At 49.1% G+C, this 21299-nt stretch overlaps 1 protein-coding gene across 1 annotated transcript in view; it reads left to right on the top strand.

The window, feature by feature from the left end:
- Positions 1–7497: 7497 nt before the first annotated feature.
- The window catches only part of TBC1D10A (TBC1 domain family member 10A), a 31110-nt gene continuing 17308 nt past the window's right edge, over positions 7498–21299 (top strand). Inside the window, exon 1 of the mRNA XM_046025761.1 lies at positions 7498–7798. Within this exon, the coding sequence (XP_045881717.1) occupies positions 7590–7798 (209 nt within the window). The 5' untranslated portion in view covers positions 7498–7589. The remainder of the gene's footprint in view (positions 7799–21299) is intronic.

The raw sequence follows: 21299 nt of genomic DNA, 5'->3' as shown, positions 1-21299 counted from the left end.
TCAGTGTCGTAAGACTTGTCCGTTGGCCACCTGTGCCCTGTCCAGATCCAAGACAGTGGGAACATGGTACAGTACGTTGTGTCTCTTCTTCTACCCTGAGAATGTTGGACTTTTTTTTTTTTTTTTTGGTCAAGTACTCTTTTACTGAAGGAACTTTAGTATGCTAGAGGTAACATTTGAACTATTAATAGGCTTTAGGCTTTTTTTTTTTAAGATTTTATTTGAGAGAGAGCACAAGTGGAGGAGGGGGCAGAGGAGGGGCAGAGGAAGAGGGAGAAGCCGACTCCCCATCGAACAGGGAGTCCACTGTGGGGCTTAATCTCAGGACCCTGAGATCATGGCCTGAGCTGAAGGCAGACGCTTAACTGACTGAGCCAACCATGTGCGCTGGAATGTTGGGCTTTTAACTAAATTCTTAACCACCAAGTCTTTCATGAATTTGTCTTACATTTATTTTTATAGCTCTTAAAACATTTGGATCCTTCAAAGGCATACCCTATGTATTTAATAGACTGCCACAAAATGCTTTCAGCATGCCAGGACCACAGAAGAACAAGTGTGATGCAGTTCCTGGGCCAGTGGGCAGTGGAGAGACACATGGAGATGAGATTCAGGGGTGGCAGTTTCCTGACCACCTGGAATCATCCATCACCTGATTGGCCCTCTGACCTTAGTCAGATGGCTTACCCTGAGTGAGCACAGGGGCATGAAATTTTTTAAAATTTTATTTATTTAAAAAGTACTTAATTATGCCAGAGCCTTGAATTATTATAAGAATTTTATAAAATTTAACCAATTTACTCCTTATTTAAGTACTCCATCAGTTTTAACTTACATAATATTGAGTATTCCTGTTTTATGCTTGAGTCAACTAAGCACAGAAACGGTGGATTGCATGCCTACAGTCACACAGTAAGAAGCTGAAAAGAGAATATGTGCAAAACGCTTGTCACAGGCCTTGCTTCCTAGTAAGAGGCAGACGCAGGCTGTTATTTTTGGAATTGTGCTATCACAGGGAGCTAGGCGCTGCTGTGGGTGTTTAGAGGGAGGAAGGTGAGAGCCTATTGAAAACTATTTCCTGATTTGAAACCCAAATCTCATTCTGTTCTGAAGATCTCACTTGTGTTTATCCCCTGAGAGTACCTCGTGCCTTTTCTTTGTAATCCCTCAGCTGGATCCTCCTAGCTGCCCCACGAGGTCATCTCCAGGACTCAGAGGGGTAAGGCCATTCCCAAAGCAATAGAACCAGTATTCTAGTCACCACCCTCTGTACCACCAGCACTCCCCATCCCTAGTCCCATACCCATAAGCTTGCAGCTTCTGACTCCAGACCTAGGGCTCAGGTGGCCCTTCTACAGTACCACTTGTATGGCTCCATTACAAACTACTGATCCCTCACACTTTTAACTTGGTCAAGGGATGCTATTCCTTACCCTTTTGACATCTGCCTCCCACCTGGTTGCTGGAAGTTTCCCCAGGGACCAGGGCTGACGTGGGTTCCATGTTTTGAGGTGTCTAAAATGAAGGCACTGCTGGTTGCTTCTCCATAGTTAACACCAGAAATTGCACCAAACACCAACTGGGAAGGGAAGTCAGGAGGCCTAGGGTGTCCTGTGCTCCAAGCTCTCCTTTCCTCCTGGGATTGTTTCTGGGAATGGGGAACAGAGTGTGGTGTTGGGCACTTTCCCCCACAGATGGCTGATCCTGTGGGCCCCCGATGATGGAGGCTGTGACTAGAGGCCAGGAATGCTGCTGGGTGGAATGTGAGTGAATGGGTCCTTTGAGCCACCCTCTGAGGCCTGAACCCAGTTTCCTGAAGCTCTTGAATGAACATCTGTCCTGGCTCATTCCCGTCGAAGAAGGCCCATTGACCAGGGTGGCCTTGTGACTGTCAGTGGCCATGGGCCCAGCACTTGGGCCCAGCCCTCTGCTCTTCTGGTTTAGGGCCTGTGACACGAAGGCAATGCCTTGCTGACACAGCTTTTCTGAATCTCACTGTGATCCTTTGAGGATTGTCTGACTCATTTTTTAGATGAGGTAGATACGCAAGGTCATAGCCTGTGAGGGCTCTGGAAGGCCGAATCAGCTCTTCCATTCCTGGTGACCACATCGTTCTCACTGCCTTACCAGACCAGACTGTGAAATGGGGAGAAATGTTCCTGTTGTGGGACTGCTGGGAAAATGGGCATGATTTGATGCTCTCAGAGAGGCTGTCCTTTTAGACTTGCACAGAGGACTTCGGGAGTTGTAGACATTAAGGAATTTCAGCTTCAAGTCCACCAGTGGCTTGACTTGAATATTTGTCATGTAGCCCAAAGGGGGCCATCTATGATTAGACCCATTTCACTTTTTAATCTATTTACTTTTTAAAGATTTATTTAATTTGTGGGGGAAGGGCAGAGGGAGAGGTCATGATCCCAGGGCCCTGGGATTGAGTCCTGCATTGGGCTCCCTACTCCTCGGGGAGCCGGCTTCTCCTGCTCTGTCACCCCCCCCCCACCGCTTGTGCTCTCTCTTGCTCTCTCACTTACTCTCTTTCAAATAAAAATCTTTTTTTTTTTTTAAGATTTTATTTATTTGACAGAGAGAGATCACAGGTAGATAGAGAGGCAGGCAGAGAGAGAGAGGGAAGCAGGCTCCCTGCTGAGCAGAGAGCCCGATGCGGGACTTGATCCCAGGACCCCGAGATCATGACCCGAGCCGAAGGCAGCGGCTTAACCCACTGAGCCACCCAGGCGCCCCCAAATAAAAATCTTTTAAAAAAAGTTTATTTGAGAGTGAACGACTGAGCGAGAGAGAGCACAAGCCAGGAAGAGGCAGAGGAAGAGAGAGAAGTAGACTTACGCTGAGCAGGGAGCCCACCATGGGGCTTGATCCCAGGACTGGTATTATGATCTGAACCAAAGGCAGATGTTTAACTGACTAAGCCACCCAGGCGCCCCAGAAAAGAGAACCTAAGCAAACTCAGCTGAGGCTGACGCATGGCTTGATCTTACAACCCTGAGATCATGACAGGAGCCGAAATAAGAGTCAGACTCTTAACAGTTGTGCCACCCTGGTATCCTGACCCATTTCACTTTTTACAGTTAGAATTTGTATTAGAGAATATATAAAAGGCTATTTTAAGTTATGTTAGGATATATACTTAAATGGAAATATGTGGTATACTTGAATTATAGCAATTCTTTTATGTAATATTTATCCTTATAGTTAAAAATCAAAAAGGCAAAATACAGTATGGCTTAAATGCATACTAGTACGTAAGATTTTTAGACGTTTGCTTTTTTAAAAAATGTACCATCTTCAAGTTGAGATCATTAATTTGGGAATTTGCTCTTATCTTACATTGCTGTATTTTGATAAAAAGTCAGTGAATGGGACACCGGGTGGCTCAGTTGGTTAAGTGTCTGCCTTTGGCTCAGGTCATGATCTCAGGGTCCTGGGATCGAGCTCTGCTTTGAGCTCCCTACTCACCAGGAAGTCCGCTTCTCCCTCCCCACCCCCCTGCCCTTCCCCACCCTTTGTGTTTGCTCTCTCTCTCAAATAAAATATTTCCATAAAAAATAATAAGTGAATTATTCTAGATACCCCTAGTCATATAATCTGAAGCAAGACAAGATACACTCTTACTCCTCACAGAGAAGGTACTACCATTGCCTTAAACTGAGTTTAAGCCGGTCAGTGTTCCCTGTCCCTGAGCTGTGGTGATTAGATTAGGGATAGGCATGCGTCCCAGTATAAACAGATGACACATAAAGGAATGGCGCTGCCTCCTCACTTGAGCAGAAGCTACCAGAAGAGTCTGTTGTATGGATGTGTGGAGGAAGGAGTGAGCCTGGAGCTGCTGCCATGAGGGGCTGTAGCTTAAGATGAAGCAACCAGAGGAAGGACGACAAAGAAAAGAGGAAAATAAGGCTGCTATTCCTGGTCAGCCTCTGGACAAGATGTCTCATGAAGCTCACTGGCCTATGAATTTTTAAGCTATAGAACACACTAAATGCAGTTTTGGGTTAAGCCCATTTAAGTTCTGTTGCCTGCCCCTTGGACCTAAGAGTCTTACCGTTATCCACAGTGTAGGGGCAAAGACACTGTTGTTTGCCTACTCTCCATTGGCTTCTGGGCACCAGTCGTCTACCTTCTGAACCTCAGCTCTCACCTTATTACAAATAAAGGCTCTGACATCTGGACATCTCACAGCCAGTGCTGACAGATTTTCTGAGCACACACAGTCCTGCATTCCAGGGTCCAGAAGAGGGGACTTCCCTGGGGCCTGTGTGAGCACCTGGAGCTAAACTTTCAGGAATGACCCCAGTAGAATGCGTCCCCAGGTTGTGCATACATTTCGGTAGTCCTGGCTGAGCATCTCAGCACTATAGCGGCCAGGCTACCGGGATGTTTCCCAGCATTGCCAAAGGCCGCGTATTCCAGGAAGCCAGGACTCTGCGGGGCATTCCTTTGGATGGATCATTCTTTCATTCACTCCTGCTTTCTCACTGCAGTCTAACCGCCCCATTCTCTGAGTCTGCTTCTCTTTCTCCCAGATCCCTATAGAGAAGCTTCTTTATTTCTATCTATTCCCCGCCTGCACCGGCACCCTTGCCCCCAGCACTCTCTATACCTTCCTGACCCCGCTTTATTGTCCTTTTCACACACATGTTCTTCCTCTCTGCTTTACCTGAATTCCCCTTTCCTTTCCTTCTCCTGATGTCCTTCATATAAACTATTGATCCTGGTCTTCATCTCTTCCTCACTAAATATCAGATAAAGAGCTCTGAAATTGAAGTAAAGAAATATAACAGTGAGTGTCTGCTATGTGCTGGAGGCTTCAGAGACAGCTCATGTACTTCACCAAGTAATTGTTGCCGTTGTTTTGTTCTTGTGTTTTGAGTCAGCTCTACTCCCAGTGTGGTGCTTGAACTCAGCCCCAAGATCAAGAGTTACATGGTCTACTGACTAAGCCAATTAGATGCCCCCTCACCAAGTAATTATTGACATTCTTATTTTTCAGAAGAGGAAGCTAGGGTTCAGAGAAGTTAAATAATTTTACACAGGAACGCCCTGTTACTGAGGGGCACAGCCATGAGGTAAAGTCTCTCAGCCATGTTCCATGGGTTAAATTAGGTAAACTCCCCTGCTGCAGCCGCAGACTACGGTGGGAAATATTCAAGAAAATAATGGATTTGGAGTGTTTTCCAAACTGCAGACACCATCACTCCTGGCTTCCGCCTATTGAGTACCTCCATGTGCCAGATGCTTAGCACATATTATGACACTAAAGTCTCAGAACAACTTCCCTAAGGAGGTACATTTTCAGTATTTCCATTTTGCAGATGAGGAAATGAGCTGAGAGAGAAGTGATTTTGTATAAGGTACACAGTGACAGCAGGGATTTGAATCCTGGGTGGTCTTGTATAAGAAAATTAAAAGTTGGGGCTTCTTCAAGGCCTTAACTGGAAAAACATTTACTCTCCCAGAGATGGACACCCAGGTGCTTTTTACCTGTCACCCCCACCCCAAGTACACTGTACATGTGCCCTTATAGAACTGAATGTGTTTGGGATATGACCCTAAGACCAGAATTATGAACTCTAGGGTTGTGAATACTTTGCCAGGCTTGAGGCCTCACATCTGCTCCCCTTGCATCTGGCTCCTCTTTCCCTTACTTGGGACAGGCCCACATCCCCATGCAAGGCCCACTCTGCCCCTCCTACAAGCTGGGACTAAGAACCCACCACTGTCTAGAGCCATTGGAGAGGAGGAATGTCTTCCTAGACTGAGAGTTAAAGACCAAAATAGCCTGTGCCCACTCCCATGTCTGCTGTTGCCCTGTTTATGGAAAACCAGAAGCCTATGGAATGTGAAGACTGCACAGTGAAGTCTTCAAGAATGTCTGGGCCATGTGGCATCAAGGAAATGACTGGTGAAATCACTCAAGTCTTAGGACCCCAAGGCTGTCCCACCCTGGCAGCTCAGGCTTGGCTCTTCCAGGCTTTTCTTTTTACTTGTCTGTCTCCCTCAGGTCTACTGGGAATATCAGATGACAGTGTGGTTGCTGCCTATAAACTATAAAGTACTGGGCTTAAGTGAGCAGTTATCATTATGGCTCCAAGAGTTGACAATCTCTAGGGTGAGAAGTAGGTTTTTGGGGGCTAAGGCTGTATAGATACAATTGGTCCGTGCCTCCTGATACAAGCTGTTGTTGGTAAGAGCTGAGTTTACATCCTGCCTCTGCAACAGCTATTGCTGGAAACTTAGGCAACCGATTTCACTTCCCTACACTTCAGTTTAACTGTAAAAATGGGACAAAATTGTGCCTACTTCATTGCACAAAGATGATAAGAAGGTGTGACCAATTTGGAAAACAGCTTGCCAGTTCTTCAGAAGGTTAAACAGTTACCATATAACCTAACAATTCCCATTCCTAGGTATTTACCCAAGAGAAATGAAAATACATGTCCATACAAAAACTTATTCCTCAATGTGTCCCAAAAATGGAAACAACCCAAGTGACTGTCACTGACAAATGGATAAAATGTGGAATTTGCATTTGATGGAATATTTAGGTACAGAGAAGAATGAAGTACTGATACATACTACAACATGGATGAATCTTGAAAACATGCTGGGTAAAAGAAGCCAGACACAATGTCCACGTGTTGTAGGATTCCATTTGTATGAAATGTCCAGAAAGGGCAAGTCTATAGAAATAGAAAGCAGACTTGTGGTTGCCAAGGATGGGTAGTGACTGCTAATGGATAGGAATTTGTTTTGGGGTGATGAAAATGTTCTAAAATTAGGTTGTGGTGATAGTTGCACAGCTCCACAAATATGCTTAAAACCATTGAATTATACACTTTAAACGGGTGGTTTTTATGGTAGGTTATGTCTCAAGCTGTTGGCAAAAAGATTACAGGAGAAACTGTACAGAACTTGGGGCAATAAGTAGCTCAAAGAACGCTGGTCATTATTCTTATTAAATAGGTCTCCCAAGAGCTAATTTAAACCCCTAGAAGCAGTGAGCAGGAACGCCGAAACTTCTAGCTCAGCCTGGGTCTTTAAGCCACTGAGTGTCTCTGGGTGAGTCCCCGAATCCTCAATCCATCCTGGGTCTTCCCAGAGCGACTCATAAATGAACGGGTGAAACCATCCCTTCCCATATCTCTTGGAGAGGAGCCAGGGATTCAGGAGGCAGATGCGGAATCCCCAGCGCACTTCCTCAGCTTCTGACTGAGCGGCGCTGCAGGTGACAGGCGGGCGGGGACAACCGGAAAGGCCCTGGGAGCTCTTTCAGGTAAGCTCTGTTGATTGACAGCCCGGGGGGGAGGGCTCCCGGTGACGGCTGCCCCGCCCCCTCACGTCGAGTCGGTTGGCGCCAGTCTAAGGGATGTGGGCGGGCCCTGGGGTCCACGGCGCCCATTGGGCGTGGGGGGAAGCTCCCGAGAGGGCCCAGGGCCCCGCCCCTGGCCTTGCGGTGGCCAATGGGTGCGGCGCGTGGGCGGGGCGTCGGCGGCGTCGGCGGCGGCCCGGAGGCTGAGGCGGCTGAGGTGGCTGAGGTGGCCGCTGGGGCTGAGGCGCCGGGCGCGGCCGGGATGGCGAAGAGCCGCGGAGAGAACGGGCCGCGCGCGCCAGCGGCCGAAGGAAGTCTCTCGGGGACCCGGGAGAGTCTGGCCCCGGGCCCCGACGCCGCAGCCGCCGACGAGCTCAGCTCTCTCGGCTCGGACTCGGAGGCCAACGGCTTCGCCGAACGCCGCATCGACAAGTTCGGCTTCATCGTGGGCTCGCAGGGCGCAGAGGGCGCGTGAGTAGCGCCGGGGCTCGGGCCGAGGGCCGGGGCTGGGTGCGGAATCCGCGCGGGGGCCCTCGACGTGGACAGAGCCTCTCTCTGGACGGACCGACAGGTTCCTCCCAGCCTGGGACCACCGACCCTCCCCTCCCTGCCCCATCCCCACCTCCACCCTAGGACTGACCCGCCCCTCACTCGCGAGCCCCTTGGGACCTAAGGACAGACCCGCCAGTCCTACCTCCCCCTTGCCCCCGCCCTCCAGACACATTGACCCGCCCCCAGGAAGCGCCCACAGTGCCCTCCTCCCAACGGCAAGACCGGAACGACAGACACCTGGCCCAGCCCTACTGCTGCCACCGCGGCCTTAGGCCTGATTGACTGTGCCTAACCCCCCACCCCCGCACCTTGGAGACTCCCAGATGGCTGCCCCTCCCCGACAGATATCCTCTCCACCCCCATCCCTCAAGACCCACAGACGCCCTGTCGCGACTCTTCTACCCCCACACCAGGGAGATACCTTAGGCAGACAGGACTTCAAAGGGACAGACTGCTCTGCCCTCATTCCACTCCAGGACAGACTGACCCTTACCTCAAGACATGCAGACTTCTGGGTGGACTGGACTGACATTGATCAGCTCCCTCCCAGACAGTCCCACCCTGGGGCAGAGAGTCTCTTCCGTTCAGGGAAGGGTCAGAGAATGCTCTCCTCCCCCTTTAGAGGCAGATTTCTCTGTCACTGGCAACAGGTGGGCAGACACTCCTCCTTCCCAGTTCCCACAGGGTGACAGTGTCTCATCTCCAGGACGGACTGTTGGCTGTCTCTGTATATGCTGTGGAAACACTCACCTCCTCCCAAAACACAGACTCAAGGGGGCAGTCATAGAGCAGGGTCCTGCTGTAGTGCACCCTGATCCCCCACCCCCAGAGCATCCAGGATCCAGCTGGCAGGCAGAGAAATGTGAGGCAGTGAGGCAGCGTCTTCTCTCCAAGCTAGGTTACTGGACAGCCACACTGCCCTCCAGAACCCTCTGAACCTGGTCCGCATAGAGATCATATGTATAGGCTCGCGGTCCCCTTAAGAAGGATAGACTCCAGACCCCACTCCCATCCCAGCTGTCCTGTCACATGAGACTAGTGTTCTGCACAAAACCGACAAGCCTCCCTCATGGTGCACCTCCCCTTCAACAGAGAGGCTCACACAACAGGGGGCCCACAGGACTCAGCCAGAACCCTACTCTATATGATCCTTTCTCCCTTTCTCTGACTGTCCAAGGCTCCCCCAGCCTCTCTTATGACTTAGGAAAGTGCCTTGACCATCTGTTAAGAACCCCACCCACACAAGCAGCCCCATAAAGGTCACTTCCGGGATTTTACCCAGTCCTAAAGCCTCATATTTACTAGGCCTGCTTCTCCTTTGGAGAAACGTAGCTCCCTCCCCTAAGGAGAGTTCTCTCTACCCATTGGATCTGTCTCTTCCAGCCTCTACCCACTTGCTCACAGAAGAGCACCCCTTATTCTGATGCCTCACCTTGATTTGATGCTTTGTCACAGCTCCCTCGGGATTAGCTTATGAGAAACCAAAGGACACTTAGGGTATGTTTTTTGAATTGAGGAGCAGTCACTAGGTATCAGGGCCCTGAGAGGGATGGGGTCTTGAGAAGTGGGAAAGGAGTTACCAGTTGCATTTGTGGGTTCTTGAAAGGAAGAGTTTAGATTTGCTGATGAGTTCTAGGAGGTAAGAATTCCTACTACATTCTTACAGTTAGCCAGATATCAGGGTACAGAGCAGTGTGACACAGGGGAAAAGGCCAGACTTAGGGAAAAATATCATACTTGCTGGCTGTGCGACCTTGGGCAAGATCCTGAATCTCTGAGCCTATTTCTCACCATAAAGGACAACAGTAACATGTACTCCCAAGATTATTGTGGGAATTAAATGAATTCATGTATATGACAGTGCCTAGCACAATGCCTGACCTACGTAGTGGCCTAGAAAAATGTTAGTTTTCTTTCTTTTCCTTCTAAGGGTCTGAGAATTGATGAGAAAAATGAGGGCATACCTCTGGCATTTATGAACAGAGAGACGCCCCAATGGGAGCACCTCCCTTTGGCTGTATTCCCTCACCAGGCAGCCAGACATCTGTCTTCTCCCACACTCCAGCCACAAACCCAGGCTTTGCAAATGCCCTCTACATCACTGGGTTTATAGAACTGGGGCAGAGGTGGGATTCCAGGTTCCCTCCTCTCTCCCTGCCTCATTTTCTTGACCCTGTTGATCAACCTAAAATCTCTGGTGTCTGAAATGTTGGCTGTTCCCTTAGTTTATATTGTGGTTCCAAAGAAGCCAAAAGTAAGTCCCTGCCCAAGGCCAGAAGAGGGGAAGTTATGGGAAGTTTCAGGGTGACTGCTCTAAAGCTAATCTCGTGGTTAAGGGCTAGGAGTCCATGTGCTATCCCAGAGAAGTGAAACATTAGCACTGATGGCTGCATGGAGAGGGCAGGGACTCTGGCTCCAGATTAAAGGTCCATTTCAGCCACCCTGGACCAAAGGTTGTCTCAAGACGGTCAGTTTTGGCAGTTGCCAGGGGCTTAGGGGGTGGGAAAGAAAGCAGATCAGAGGCTGCCCTGCTCAGGTAACTGTTAGGTGCCCGGCATGAGTAGATTGTAAAATCATAGACTGTTAAAATTGGAAAGGATCTTAAGAGATTGACCCAGCTTAGTCCTTACTCTTACAGATGAGGAAACTGAGGCTCAGAGGGGCCTCTTAAGATCACACAGTGTATTAGTTGGCAGAACTAATGAATCCAAGGTTTCTGATTCCTAGGTCAGGACTGTTTCCATTGCCTTCACTGTCCATTAATATGGCCTATGGCCCCAGCAGAAAATCAGGTGCTGGATAGGTGGAACAGAAGGTAAGAACCTAAGAAGCAGGAACCTGCCTGCCCTCATCTTCTCCGACTTAGCTCAGCAGTGTAGGAGGCTAACAAGGACAGGCCAACAAGGGTAAGAATGTTAGAATGATCAGCTTGAGGGCTGGGACCAGACTTATTCACCTTTTTCTACTCAGGCCTGCAGAGAAGTAAATGCTAAGTTAGTATGTGTTTACTGAATGACATTTACTGACAGACATTTCAAGTCAGAAGGCTGAAAGTGACCTTAGAGATGGCTGTCATCATACAGATAGGTAAACTGAGGCCTGAGAAAAGTGAGTAGCCTCACCTCTTCAGTCTGTTAGAATCAGAACCAGAAACTGAGCCAAGAACTCCTGATTCCCAGCCCTAGGCCGTTTATAGTTCTTCACTGTGTCTGTCTTTTGAGCCTACTCTACAGGATACCTTTGGTGAACCTGTAATAGTCCCAGCTTTCTTGTGAGCAATAGCCAGTAAGTAAGGAGAGACAAGAAAGCAGCCAGCCAGGGAAGGGCTCTGTGCTTGGCATGGGCATAGACAGAGGTGCTGACAGCATTAGTTCTTTTGGCTTGGCTGGGGGCTGACCTGGTTGTTGAAGCCCTGGAAGAACCAGAGGAGAAAAAAGAAGTGTTTATAGCAGGAAAGGGTGGGAAGAGTGGTGTTACCATTTCTATCACTTTGGGGTAGGAAGAACAGATCTATATGGGAAAGGTCTTTCTGTAGCATAGAGGAGGTAGTCAGAGAAGGAAGGATGCTAGTAGGATACCAGGTCTTCTGGGCCAAGGGAGATGGCCTGAGAGAGGTGGGTTCCTGACCTCCCTCTTTTCCCGTGTGATTGCCAGGACTGGCCTGCTAAGGCTGGAGCTTCCCGCCCAGTTTCAGTCTGCTCAGTGCTGCAGGCCAGATGAGGTGAGGAGCTATGCTTTCTGGGATCCCGTGGGTGTTGGCTTCCTGCTAGGGGAGAGAGGGATCTGAGCTGGGTCCAGAGAGAAACATCTGGAACAGTAGTATTGTCTTCTGCTGATTCAGTTCTCCTGTCCCCTAGGCCCTCCACTATTCCTGGCTAACTATGGCAGCCCTGTGGCTTTGGAAATCATAGAACTGGCTTAATTGGCATCCCTATAGTTTGGTCTATGCCAGTTTTTGTTGGGGCAGGGCCAGGGCCCTCCTGGCAGGCCAGAGCCTGTCTCCCTGCCTTCCCACCACCTTCTCCAGCTTGAAAGCTCAGAGAGCATCCTCTTTTCTTGAGCATTATGGTTCCCAGGAGAGCATGGAACTGGCAATGGAGTGGTCCCTGGGTGGTCCATCTGGAAGGAGGCAGCTGCAGATGTGGAGCCCTGGTCTGTGACTCTAGACCACAGGCCGTCCATTTTCTCTTTCTCTAGCTTCAAAGGAAAATCTGGTTTGGTGGCCTTTGTGGGTGTTCTGGGGCCTCAGACAAGGCTTGACTTGGTGAAGCAGGAGACCAGTGCACTGTCTGCTGCCCTGGGAAGGTGCCTGTGTGTCCGCGCTAAGAAATCCAAAGCTGTGGGAAAGAGATAAGGCAGTGGAGCCTACTTGATGTTTTGTCCTCCCACCATCTGGGTCTGAAACAGAACCTCCAGAGGACCAGTGAGGCCTGGCTCTGGTCCAGCCACCCCATCTGTTTACACTGAGGTGGGGGAAAAAAGATGCTTTGTGTTTCCCTCTTTACACAAAAACTCTGGAGTCTGTTTGTCTTTGTGACTTTGGACGTGTTGCTTCACTTTACTAGGCCTCAGTTTCTCACTGTGAAATGGTTGTGATAATACTGATTTTTGCAGGGGTTTTTGTGAGGTTTACAGGAGCTGATGTTTGAAAAGAGTCTAGCACACTGTAAGTGCTCAGTGAATGTTCTTGCTGCTGCTGCTGCTGCTGCTGCTGCTGCTGCTGCTGCTGCTGCTGCTTCTTCTTCTTCTTCTCCTTCTCCTTCTCCTTCTCCTTCTCCTTCTTCTTTCTTTTTTCAGTAATCTCTATACCCAACATGAGGCTTGAACCCATTACCCTGAGATCAAGAGGTGCATCCTCTTCTGACTGAGCTAGCCAGGTACCCCTTGTTCTTGCTCCTTTTTAAGACTGGAGTGGCTAGTGGTTATGTCTTTTTCATTTTCTATTTGCATCTCTAGATACAGTGATGAGTGTCAGTGGGGTTCATTCCCCTGTGAGCAGGAGTGAACTGTAACCAGTGTTGCACCCTCACTTTCCCCTGAGAGGGGTAGTTATCCCCATTCTGTAGGTGAGCATACCAAAGATCTGAGAAGAAAGTTCCTGAGGTTTCCCAGCTGGTAAATGGCAGAACTAGGTCTAGAACCTGTTTCTCAATGCTAAATGCAATGACTAAGCCTTGCTTAGTGGCAGCAGGCAGATGACAGGTGCTCACTAGTCCCTGAGGCCCCCACACCCAGAGCAGGAGTTAGCAGGAACTTGGCTACCTCCCCATCCTGGTGTGGAGGGCAAGCTAGGTCTCATGACAGCAAAAGTCCATAGCCAACCAGGTCAGAGAAGGACCCAGTGAGAAAGATCCTTGGGAGGCCCTGGAAACATGACAAGATGTAGCCTGGTCTAGCCCTCCCATAGGCCAGAGTCCATGCTGCATTGCTGTTGACCCCAAAAATACTGCTGAATGGTCATCTGACTTTGATATCCATTCTGTGCCTTTGTTTCTTTGTAGCTAAGGCAGGATTATGCTTCCTGTACAGGTGAGGAATCCCACGTTTGGAAAAGCCTTGCAGTTAGTTAACAATGGAGCCGAATTAAGAAGGAATCCCAGATCTTCTGATTAGGGTAGCCCAGTGCTACCCTACATGTCACTCACTGCCCATTCTCTTCCTGACTCTCCGCTAATTGAGCCTCCAGGCTAGGATACATTGTCCATCAGAGCAGAACCCAGCCATCATCCACCTATTGTCAGTGCCCTAGCTGATTACTTTATCCTGCAGGCAGTACACATGAGGGGGAGGATGCCTCCTTTAGATGCTTTGCTCTTCCGGGCCCAGTGACCCTCCCTGGCAGGGAGGAAACTGTCCTGTCTGCCCCACTGGCAAAACAACGCTCCTGATGCTTCACCTGCTTAGAAGCCTCCTCTACAGGATTTCAGGGCAGCTGCAACTTTGGCTTTAATCTATCTCACCTTTCTCTTTTCCTTCTTCATCCCACCCCGGCCTCTGCATGCCCTCTGCAGCTCCTCTGAGACTGTCACAGCTTAGTTCTTCACTGCTCATCAGGTAGGGAAGTAGGCAGCAGACTCAGGAGACTGGGAGAGAAAGCCAAGGCTTACTTTTGCCAGCTTATCCATCTTAGTAGTGAGTTTATTCACCAAACATTTATTTATTTATTATTTATTTATTTTAAAAAGATTATTTATTTATTTATTTGGTAGAGATCACAAGTAGGCAGAGAGGCAGGCAGAGGGTGGGGGGGGGGGGGAGGGAAGCAAGCTCCCACTGATCAGAGAGCCCTATGCGGGGCCCGATCCCAGGACTCTGGGATCATGACCTGAGCTGACGGCAGAGGCTTTAACCCACTGAGCCACCCAGGCACCCCTACCAAACATTTATTGAGCATCACTCTGTCAGCCCTTGTGATTAGGACAAGGGATACAGAACTGAATGAAGCATTTGTGTCTTGTTGCCCTCAAGAGGTTCACAGACTTGTTGGAAAATAGAACCACAAACAAATCATTACAGTGTTGAGCAATAAAGACTATAATTGAGGTGTGTGGTTTCTTTGAAATATGTAGGAAGAGGCAGCCAGCTCCATCTATAGGAGCCCAGGATGAAGTGACATTTGATCCAGGCCTCAGAAGGAGCAAGGAAGGGCATTTCATTGGGTAGGAGGGAACCTATTTGCAAAGTCCCCCTAAAAACCGGCTGTTTGGGAAATGTAGTGTACCAAGAGCAGAGGTGACAAGAGCACAAGGCAGGAGGAGGATGTGAAGTAGGGGCAGACTAGGAAAATAGGTTGGGAGGACCATGCCTAACCTTGAATGTCAGACTGAGGCTTCCTTTGTTTCATCAAAGTCAGTCTGGTGCTGGTATAGAGAGCAGCTGAGCCGCAAGCAGTGAGATCAGTTGAGGGAGTTCAGGATAGCCCAAAAGGGCTATGGAGAGGCGTGGAAGAGGTTTGGAGCTATGAGAATGAAGAAGCCAGCAAATCAGCAAGGCTTGATGCCTGACTGGGACTGATGTGGAATTGGGAAGGCTTGGGACAAGCTGAAGTGGCCCTGGCCTCTCACAGAACCCATACTAGGGCCCTTTGACCACAGGGAGGGTAGGCCAGCTGCGGTCTTTCTCTGAAGTGGACATTGGGCTGCTGCTGACTTTGCTTTGTCACAGCCTCAGGCTCCCCAAGGTGCCTGGCATGGCTGGTATGCCCACAACATATCAAGGGGTTCTTTGTCTCTCTCCAGTAGGAGAGCGGGTTAGCTGGTGTGGTTGGGAGGGGCTGGGTGAGTGGTACTGAGCTTTGTGCTCTCTGCTGGGTAAACATATTGGATGGCAAAGAAAGCTACAAGGAGAGCCAGACTCTTCTCTGGGAGAAGAGAGAGGGGAAAGGCCTGAGGGCATGGAAAACCAGCCATAAGGTGGCATGCAGCTGGAGAGGGTAGATGTGGGGCTTTGGGCATAGATAAACTGATCAAGGCTGGGCAAATGGCAGCCAGGGCCAGCTTGATCTCACCTTGAGTCTTTATCCTATTCCTGGAGCTGGGTCCTCAGCTGGGGCAAGTGGAAGTAAGTCCTGTACCTATAAGAAGGTGAACCCCTTAGCACTTAGGGGCATCACCGGTCATTTCTCAGAGGTGAAAGATTCTGGCTGGAAATGTGGGTTTAGGCCAGTAGTGGGAAAAGACTGTGAATGAGGCACAGGAGTCAAGGTGCTGGTGTTGGCTCCACCACTGACCCTTATAGTGTGTGACTTAGGTATGTCCTCTCTCCTGACCATGAAACTGATGCTCCCTTTCTCACTGAGCTCTTACTATGTGTGCAGCTGTGTGCTTGGCTAGGGGAATGCAGACCTTGTCCTGCGCTCCAAGGGACTTAGAGCCTAGCAAGGAATTCAGATATTCAATAGGTAATTAAAGGCGTGGCCTGTGTACAAAAGGATTGTGAGGATCAAATGAGATAACTGGATTAGGAGCATAGCATATACAAAGACTGCTGAACAGGAGTCAGGAGACCTGAGTCCCCGAGCCTCCCTGAGCCTCCTTGTTGGATCCCTAACTAGTTGTGTGACCTTGAGAAAGTTGTTTAATCTTTGTAAGCCTCAGTTTCCTTCACATATAAACCAAGGCAGTTTTAATGGGATGATGCTGAAGAGCTCTTTTGCTTCTAACATTCTGAGACTGACCTTGAAGTATATGAAAAGTGCTTTTTTATGAGGTACTATGCAAGTGCATAGGGTAGTCATGGCACAGCCCACAGAGACCAGTTCTTCCAGCATGCTCTGTTCTTCCTGTGGAGGACCTCTCTTTGTGTGTAGGTCCAGTAGCTCTCATGTCTTCAGGAGTGTAATCAAATCAAAGGACACTTTCCTTTGTCTAGCTCCTTAGTGTGCAAAGTGCTTTCATTCCCATTGTCTTGCAGTAGTCCTTACAGGAGCAATGGGAAATCTGTAGGGTAAGTTTTATTTTCCCTGTTTACAGCCAAGGAAACCAAAGTTAGGCAAGTGGTGGATTTGGGCCTGGAACCCAGGAGTCCTCCTGTCCAATTTTCTATCTTACCAAGGCTGGTGGCTACTGTCTGACCCCTCTGGCTCCTCCCTGTCCCAGCTTTAGGACTTCAGTCCAATCATAAGTGTCTGTGCTTCTCCTGGTAGGCATCTCAAGTTGTTTGAGGTGTTGTGATGAATGGTACACTTTCTGTCCCAGATCTCCACACACAGCTCCTCACATGTACCCTAAGACAAGGGAAGACAAGCTGGCTAGTGAGGGGGCCCAGGAACATAGTGTGGAGAACTCTTGTTCCTCCAGAGTGCAGTCTGGACCCTGGGCTCTGTGTGTCCAGGAGTGATCTTTCCCAGCCAGACAGTTTTGGAGGATGCTGCTTCTTTTCCTTCCCCTTCTGTCTTGGTTTCACAAAAAGGGAGAACCTAAATCTGGGACCAGGAGAGCCTGGGTTCAAGACGTCTACCAGCAGACCTGATTTCAAGTCCTGGCTCTGTCACTTTATAATCATGTGACCCCTCTGAGGTAAAGGGCCAGGTGGTGGCACTGGGAGAAGAGGGGGTGTTATGAGGATAAAGAGAGGTGATGTTGGTAAACACCCAGCATAGTGTGTGCCACAAAGTAACGTTACAGGGTGGCTCTTAAAATTCGAGTGTGAATTATCCTCTGAGGTTCACTTCAGGCCTTTGGCATAATTATGAAGATCCAGACTCCTTCATGTTCTCTGCTTACCACCCTTGGGGCCTCGGGGTAAGGATTCCCACTCAGCTTGTGGTCTGGAGCTTTTTGGCCTCCCAGGGCAAGCTGGGAATCCACCCCACCTCCCCCCCCCCCCCCCCGCCCCCCGCCAATCAGTTCCTCATTGAGTCATTTGGAACAGAGTCCTCGGTGACCCTGACTTGGAGGGCCTGATCTTCCTTCTCTTTGGTCTGTGAAGATAAAGCAGAAGTGAAAATAGAGGTGTGTCTGCTGAAAAATTCAACTTGAAGCCAGCAACCATAGTGCTGCTTGGGGTCTCAGCCCTCCTGGGTAATGACAGTCACTTGGGGAAGAAATCAGAACTTGCATTGTAATTGTCACCACCCTCCTTCTATACTCCATGTGGACTTTCATCCCAGGCTTCCTGTCCTGCCTCTGAGTGACCCCTTCCATCCTCCCAGCATAGTCACATGATAGTGCCATTATACAGAGAAGCCTGCATGGTGGACCAGGCTGGACCACCATAATCCCTCCCCGGTTTACAGAGGCAGATACCAAATCTCAGAGAGGTAAAGTGACTTGCCAAGCATCACAGTTTATGGCTGTGAGTCCACCAAGTTCCCTGGGATCAGGGCCTGTGTGCCCGCAGGCTGGTGGTCAGCACTCTGTGCTGGAGTTGAGTGACAGTAGGAGAAGAGCGGGGCCTGAATTCATCACCCAGGAGTGTCTTCTGCTCACCCTGGACCTTAGATAGTTACTGGCTTGCTGAAAACATGTTTCTTCATCTTTGAAAGGTGATGGGGGTTGAGGGATGATAATTAGAGGACCTATTTCATAGGCTTGTTGTCAGGATTAAATGAAATAATGTAAATTAAGTGCTGAGTACCATGTCTCTGTTGCATAGCAAGTGCCTGGTAAGTGCTCTAACAGACATTAGGTTACATTAATTGAATATTAGAATTGTAATGTTATAAAAGGCTGTCATCAAGCACATCTGTGTTCAGCCTTGTGCTGGGCTTCAAGGAAGATCCAGAGCTGGTATCAGGCCAGAGAGGAAATGTTCTTTATCAAGTACTTTCTGTATTTTACCCACCTGATCTCAAGGTAGAAGATAGTATTCCCGTCTCACTGTGGAGAAAACTGAAACACAGAATTCCTGACATCACAAAGCTAATGATTCTGTCAGCACATATTTATTGGGCACCAGTTAGATACAGGCTCTGTTCTAGGCCCAGGACACACTGTGGAGAATGAGATGAGCAGAACCCTTCAGGAGCACACCTTCTCGTGGAATGCTGCCTCAGTAGAGCAATGGTTGGGTGGAGAAGCCTTACCTGCTCCACTAGACTGCTCACATTCCCTAAACAAGTCGTGCCCTTTCTGTTAACTTGTGCTTGCTCACACTGGGTCTCCTGCCTGCTGTGCCTTTTCCCCTTTCTCACCCTGGCCACTTCCTGTCACCCTTTGAAGACTGTCTTAAAAGTCAGCTCCCCTTTAAAGCTTTACCTTAATAACCCTCCAACCACTACCACCACCTTGGGGGCTTCTTGTAGTTTCCTAGCACTTTCCACATACTTCTGTGATAGCACTTCCATATATACCAGTTATCCACTCATTCATCTGTCTCCTCTGCCAGATTGACCTCTTCAAGGGCATTTTATTCTTCTCTTTATAGATTCAGGCCTGAAACACAGGCTCTGGAGAAATGTGTATAGAATATAATGAGGGGCTGATTGTGTTCCGTCCCTGGAGTAGTTAGGAAAGGCTTTGTAAGCATGAGAGGGAGTTCTGAATGAGGCCTTGGAAGATGAGTGGGACTGAATTGGAGTGGGGGTAGGGGTGATGGAAGGCGGTTTCAAGAGAGGGCCACCTACAGATAGGGCTGGGGAAAGAAGAGGGATATTTAGAGAAAGTAGGAGGGCCTGAGAGCCAGAGCCTTCGGTTTCTGTTTGACAAGGAGGGCAGTAGGGAGCCTGGAAGGAATCAGTGAGTCAAACAGTGAGTCAAAAATTAATTTGTTAAGATGTATCAATAAGATCTAGCAGTTTGGTAAGGATGGGTAAGGGGGCTGTACATGAGTCAGGATGACCCCTGGGTGCCCACAGTCAGATTATGATCTGGGGACCTGGTTGCCTGTGGGAAGTTTCAAACACTATTCTGCCTGCTAAGGGTAAGGGTTTGGGGAAGGGAAGTTTTCTACTGAAAATAGTCTCCATAACCTTCTGCAGTCAGTTGTCAGGGAGAGCTGCCCTAGGGGGTTTTGCCATGGTCTGTGCCTGCCCCTAGCTGGGTGGTGGGGGGGATGGGGGTTCCTTGATTTTTGGAGCCAGCAAGGCTGATGCCTAAAGGAACCATTTCTTCTGCCTGACATCAAGAGGGGTGGAGCTGAACAGAGTGGAGAGCTGGGCAGAGGCCCAGGGCACCAAGGCCAGTGAAGGGTGGAGAGAACCTGTTTACCATTGTGTACTCACCCAGGCTGGAAGGAGCAAAGCCAGGGAATTCCTTATGGGGAAGGGAGGCAGGACCAGAACTAGCTTGCACTGGGAATTGGGGAGAATGAAGCAAACCAGACTCTCACCCAGACAGAGAGCCTGGACATTGCCCTAGCCTTAAGTCAGTGACTGCCAGGCCGCAGGAGGGAGAGCCAGGCTGCTGCAGACCATCTTCCTTTTCCACACTGACTCACAGCATGGCCTCAGGCAGATCACTTACTCTCTGGGGTATAGGCCTCCATGGCTGTCTGGGAGGAGGTAGTCTCACTGGGTGATCTCACAGTCTTCCCAGCCCTGACTGTCAGCCATTTGCACCCCTCCCCCCTCCAACCCACCCTCTCTTGCTTTCCAGTTTCCTATCATCAGTTATTATGGAGCTGGGATAAAAGCTATTTATACTTTCAGTCATTACCACCTCTTAGGTTAATGAACTCCAGAGGATGTTACCCAGCGTGCAAAGTAGGTCAACCTTTTGTTTATCCTCACTTTTTCCAGCTCTGGGAGAGGGGAGCTCCCCCACTTTTGTCCCTGGATCTGTCATTGGCTGTGCTCTTTCTGCAAGTCCACTTCCCAGTTTTCCACACTTTCTTTTCGCTCATTCCTGCCCTTCTCAACACAGAGGGTAGTGATTCTCTACTGGGTGCTAAAAAAGAGAGAAGAGAATGTGACAGGCACTGAGGCCTTTAGGTTATATTGAGGCCAGGTGGTGAGACACTTTATATTTATTGGATAATTTAGTGCTTAAGTGGCAGCTTCCATTTCCAGGCTGTGTAACCTTGGGCAGATTACTCAACCGTGCTGAGCTTTAGTTTTCTTGTCTATTAAATGGAGATAATAAAAGTTACTTCCTTGGGGAATTGTGCGCATATGTAGTACTTGGCAGAGCTACTTCATGGCCAGTGCTGGAAATGTGTCCACTCTTACTGCCTCATGTGATCTTTACCGCTGCCCTCTAAGGAGGGGCATTGCCCCCATATTACAGATGGGGAACCTTCTCAGAGGGGAGCAGCCTGCCCACTTTCAGACAGCTATAAAATAAGATCTAGAGTTGGGATCAGAAGCCAGGAATTACAGTCTCTATGTCATTAAGTAAATTACTTAATTAATCTCTCTGGGCGTCAGTTGCTTCATGGGTAAAATGGGCATAATCTTGCCCTGCTGCATGTGTATGTGTCTGTGTGTGTGGACCAGTCAGATGAGAAAAAGGATATGAAAGTACTAGGTAAGCTGCAAATACCAGTCACCTAATAGCTACCATTTGCTGGCTGCTCACCAGGCTGGACCCTTACATATATTTATTCCTTGTTGCAGTCCTATGAAATCTGAGGTGTGTATTATAGTCCCACTTAAAGATGAGGAATTTGAGACAGGGAACTCGAGTATTTTGCCCAGGGTCTCCCAGGTGGAGGAGCTGGAATAGAAACCTAGGTTGGTTGGCTTCAAGATCCCTGCTGTGTTCACTCTCCCCATTCCCCAGCTGGCCTCCAATGGTTGAGGTGAGAAGAATCAAATCCTATAGTCTATGACCTTGGGCTTTCTTTTTGGGCTATGTTTCTCTTCAAATGAAGAGGCTTTCTGTTTGGGTTGGAGAGTGAGGCTTGGAAGAGGGGGTTAAACTGGGGGTTCTTTGGGGCCAAGATTTGTCTTCCACCATCGGATGAAGGGGGCATGGGCACCATACCTGGCTGACCGCCAGCCAAAAGGGCTGAGGTATACTTAGGCGGAAGGCAGACAGCT

Source organism: Meles meles, chromosome 12, assembly GCF_922984935.1.
Source record: "Meles meles chromosome 12, mMelMel3.1 paternal haplotype, whole genome shotgun sequence".
NCBI classification, from domain to species: domain Eukaryota; kingdom Metazoa; phylum Chordata; class Mammalia; order Carnivora; family Mustelidae; genus Meles; species Meles meles.
This window is presented reverse-complemented; position numbering and strand designations above follow the sequence as displayed.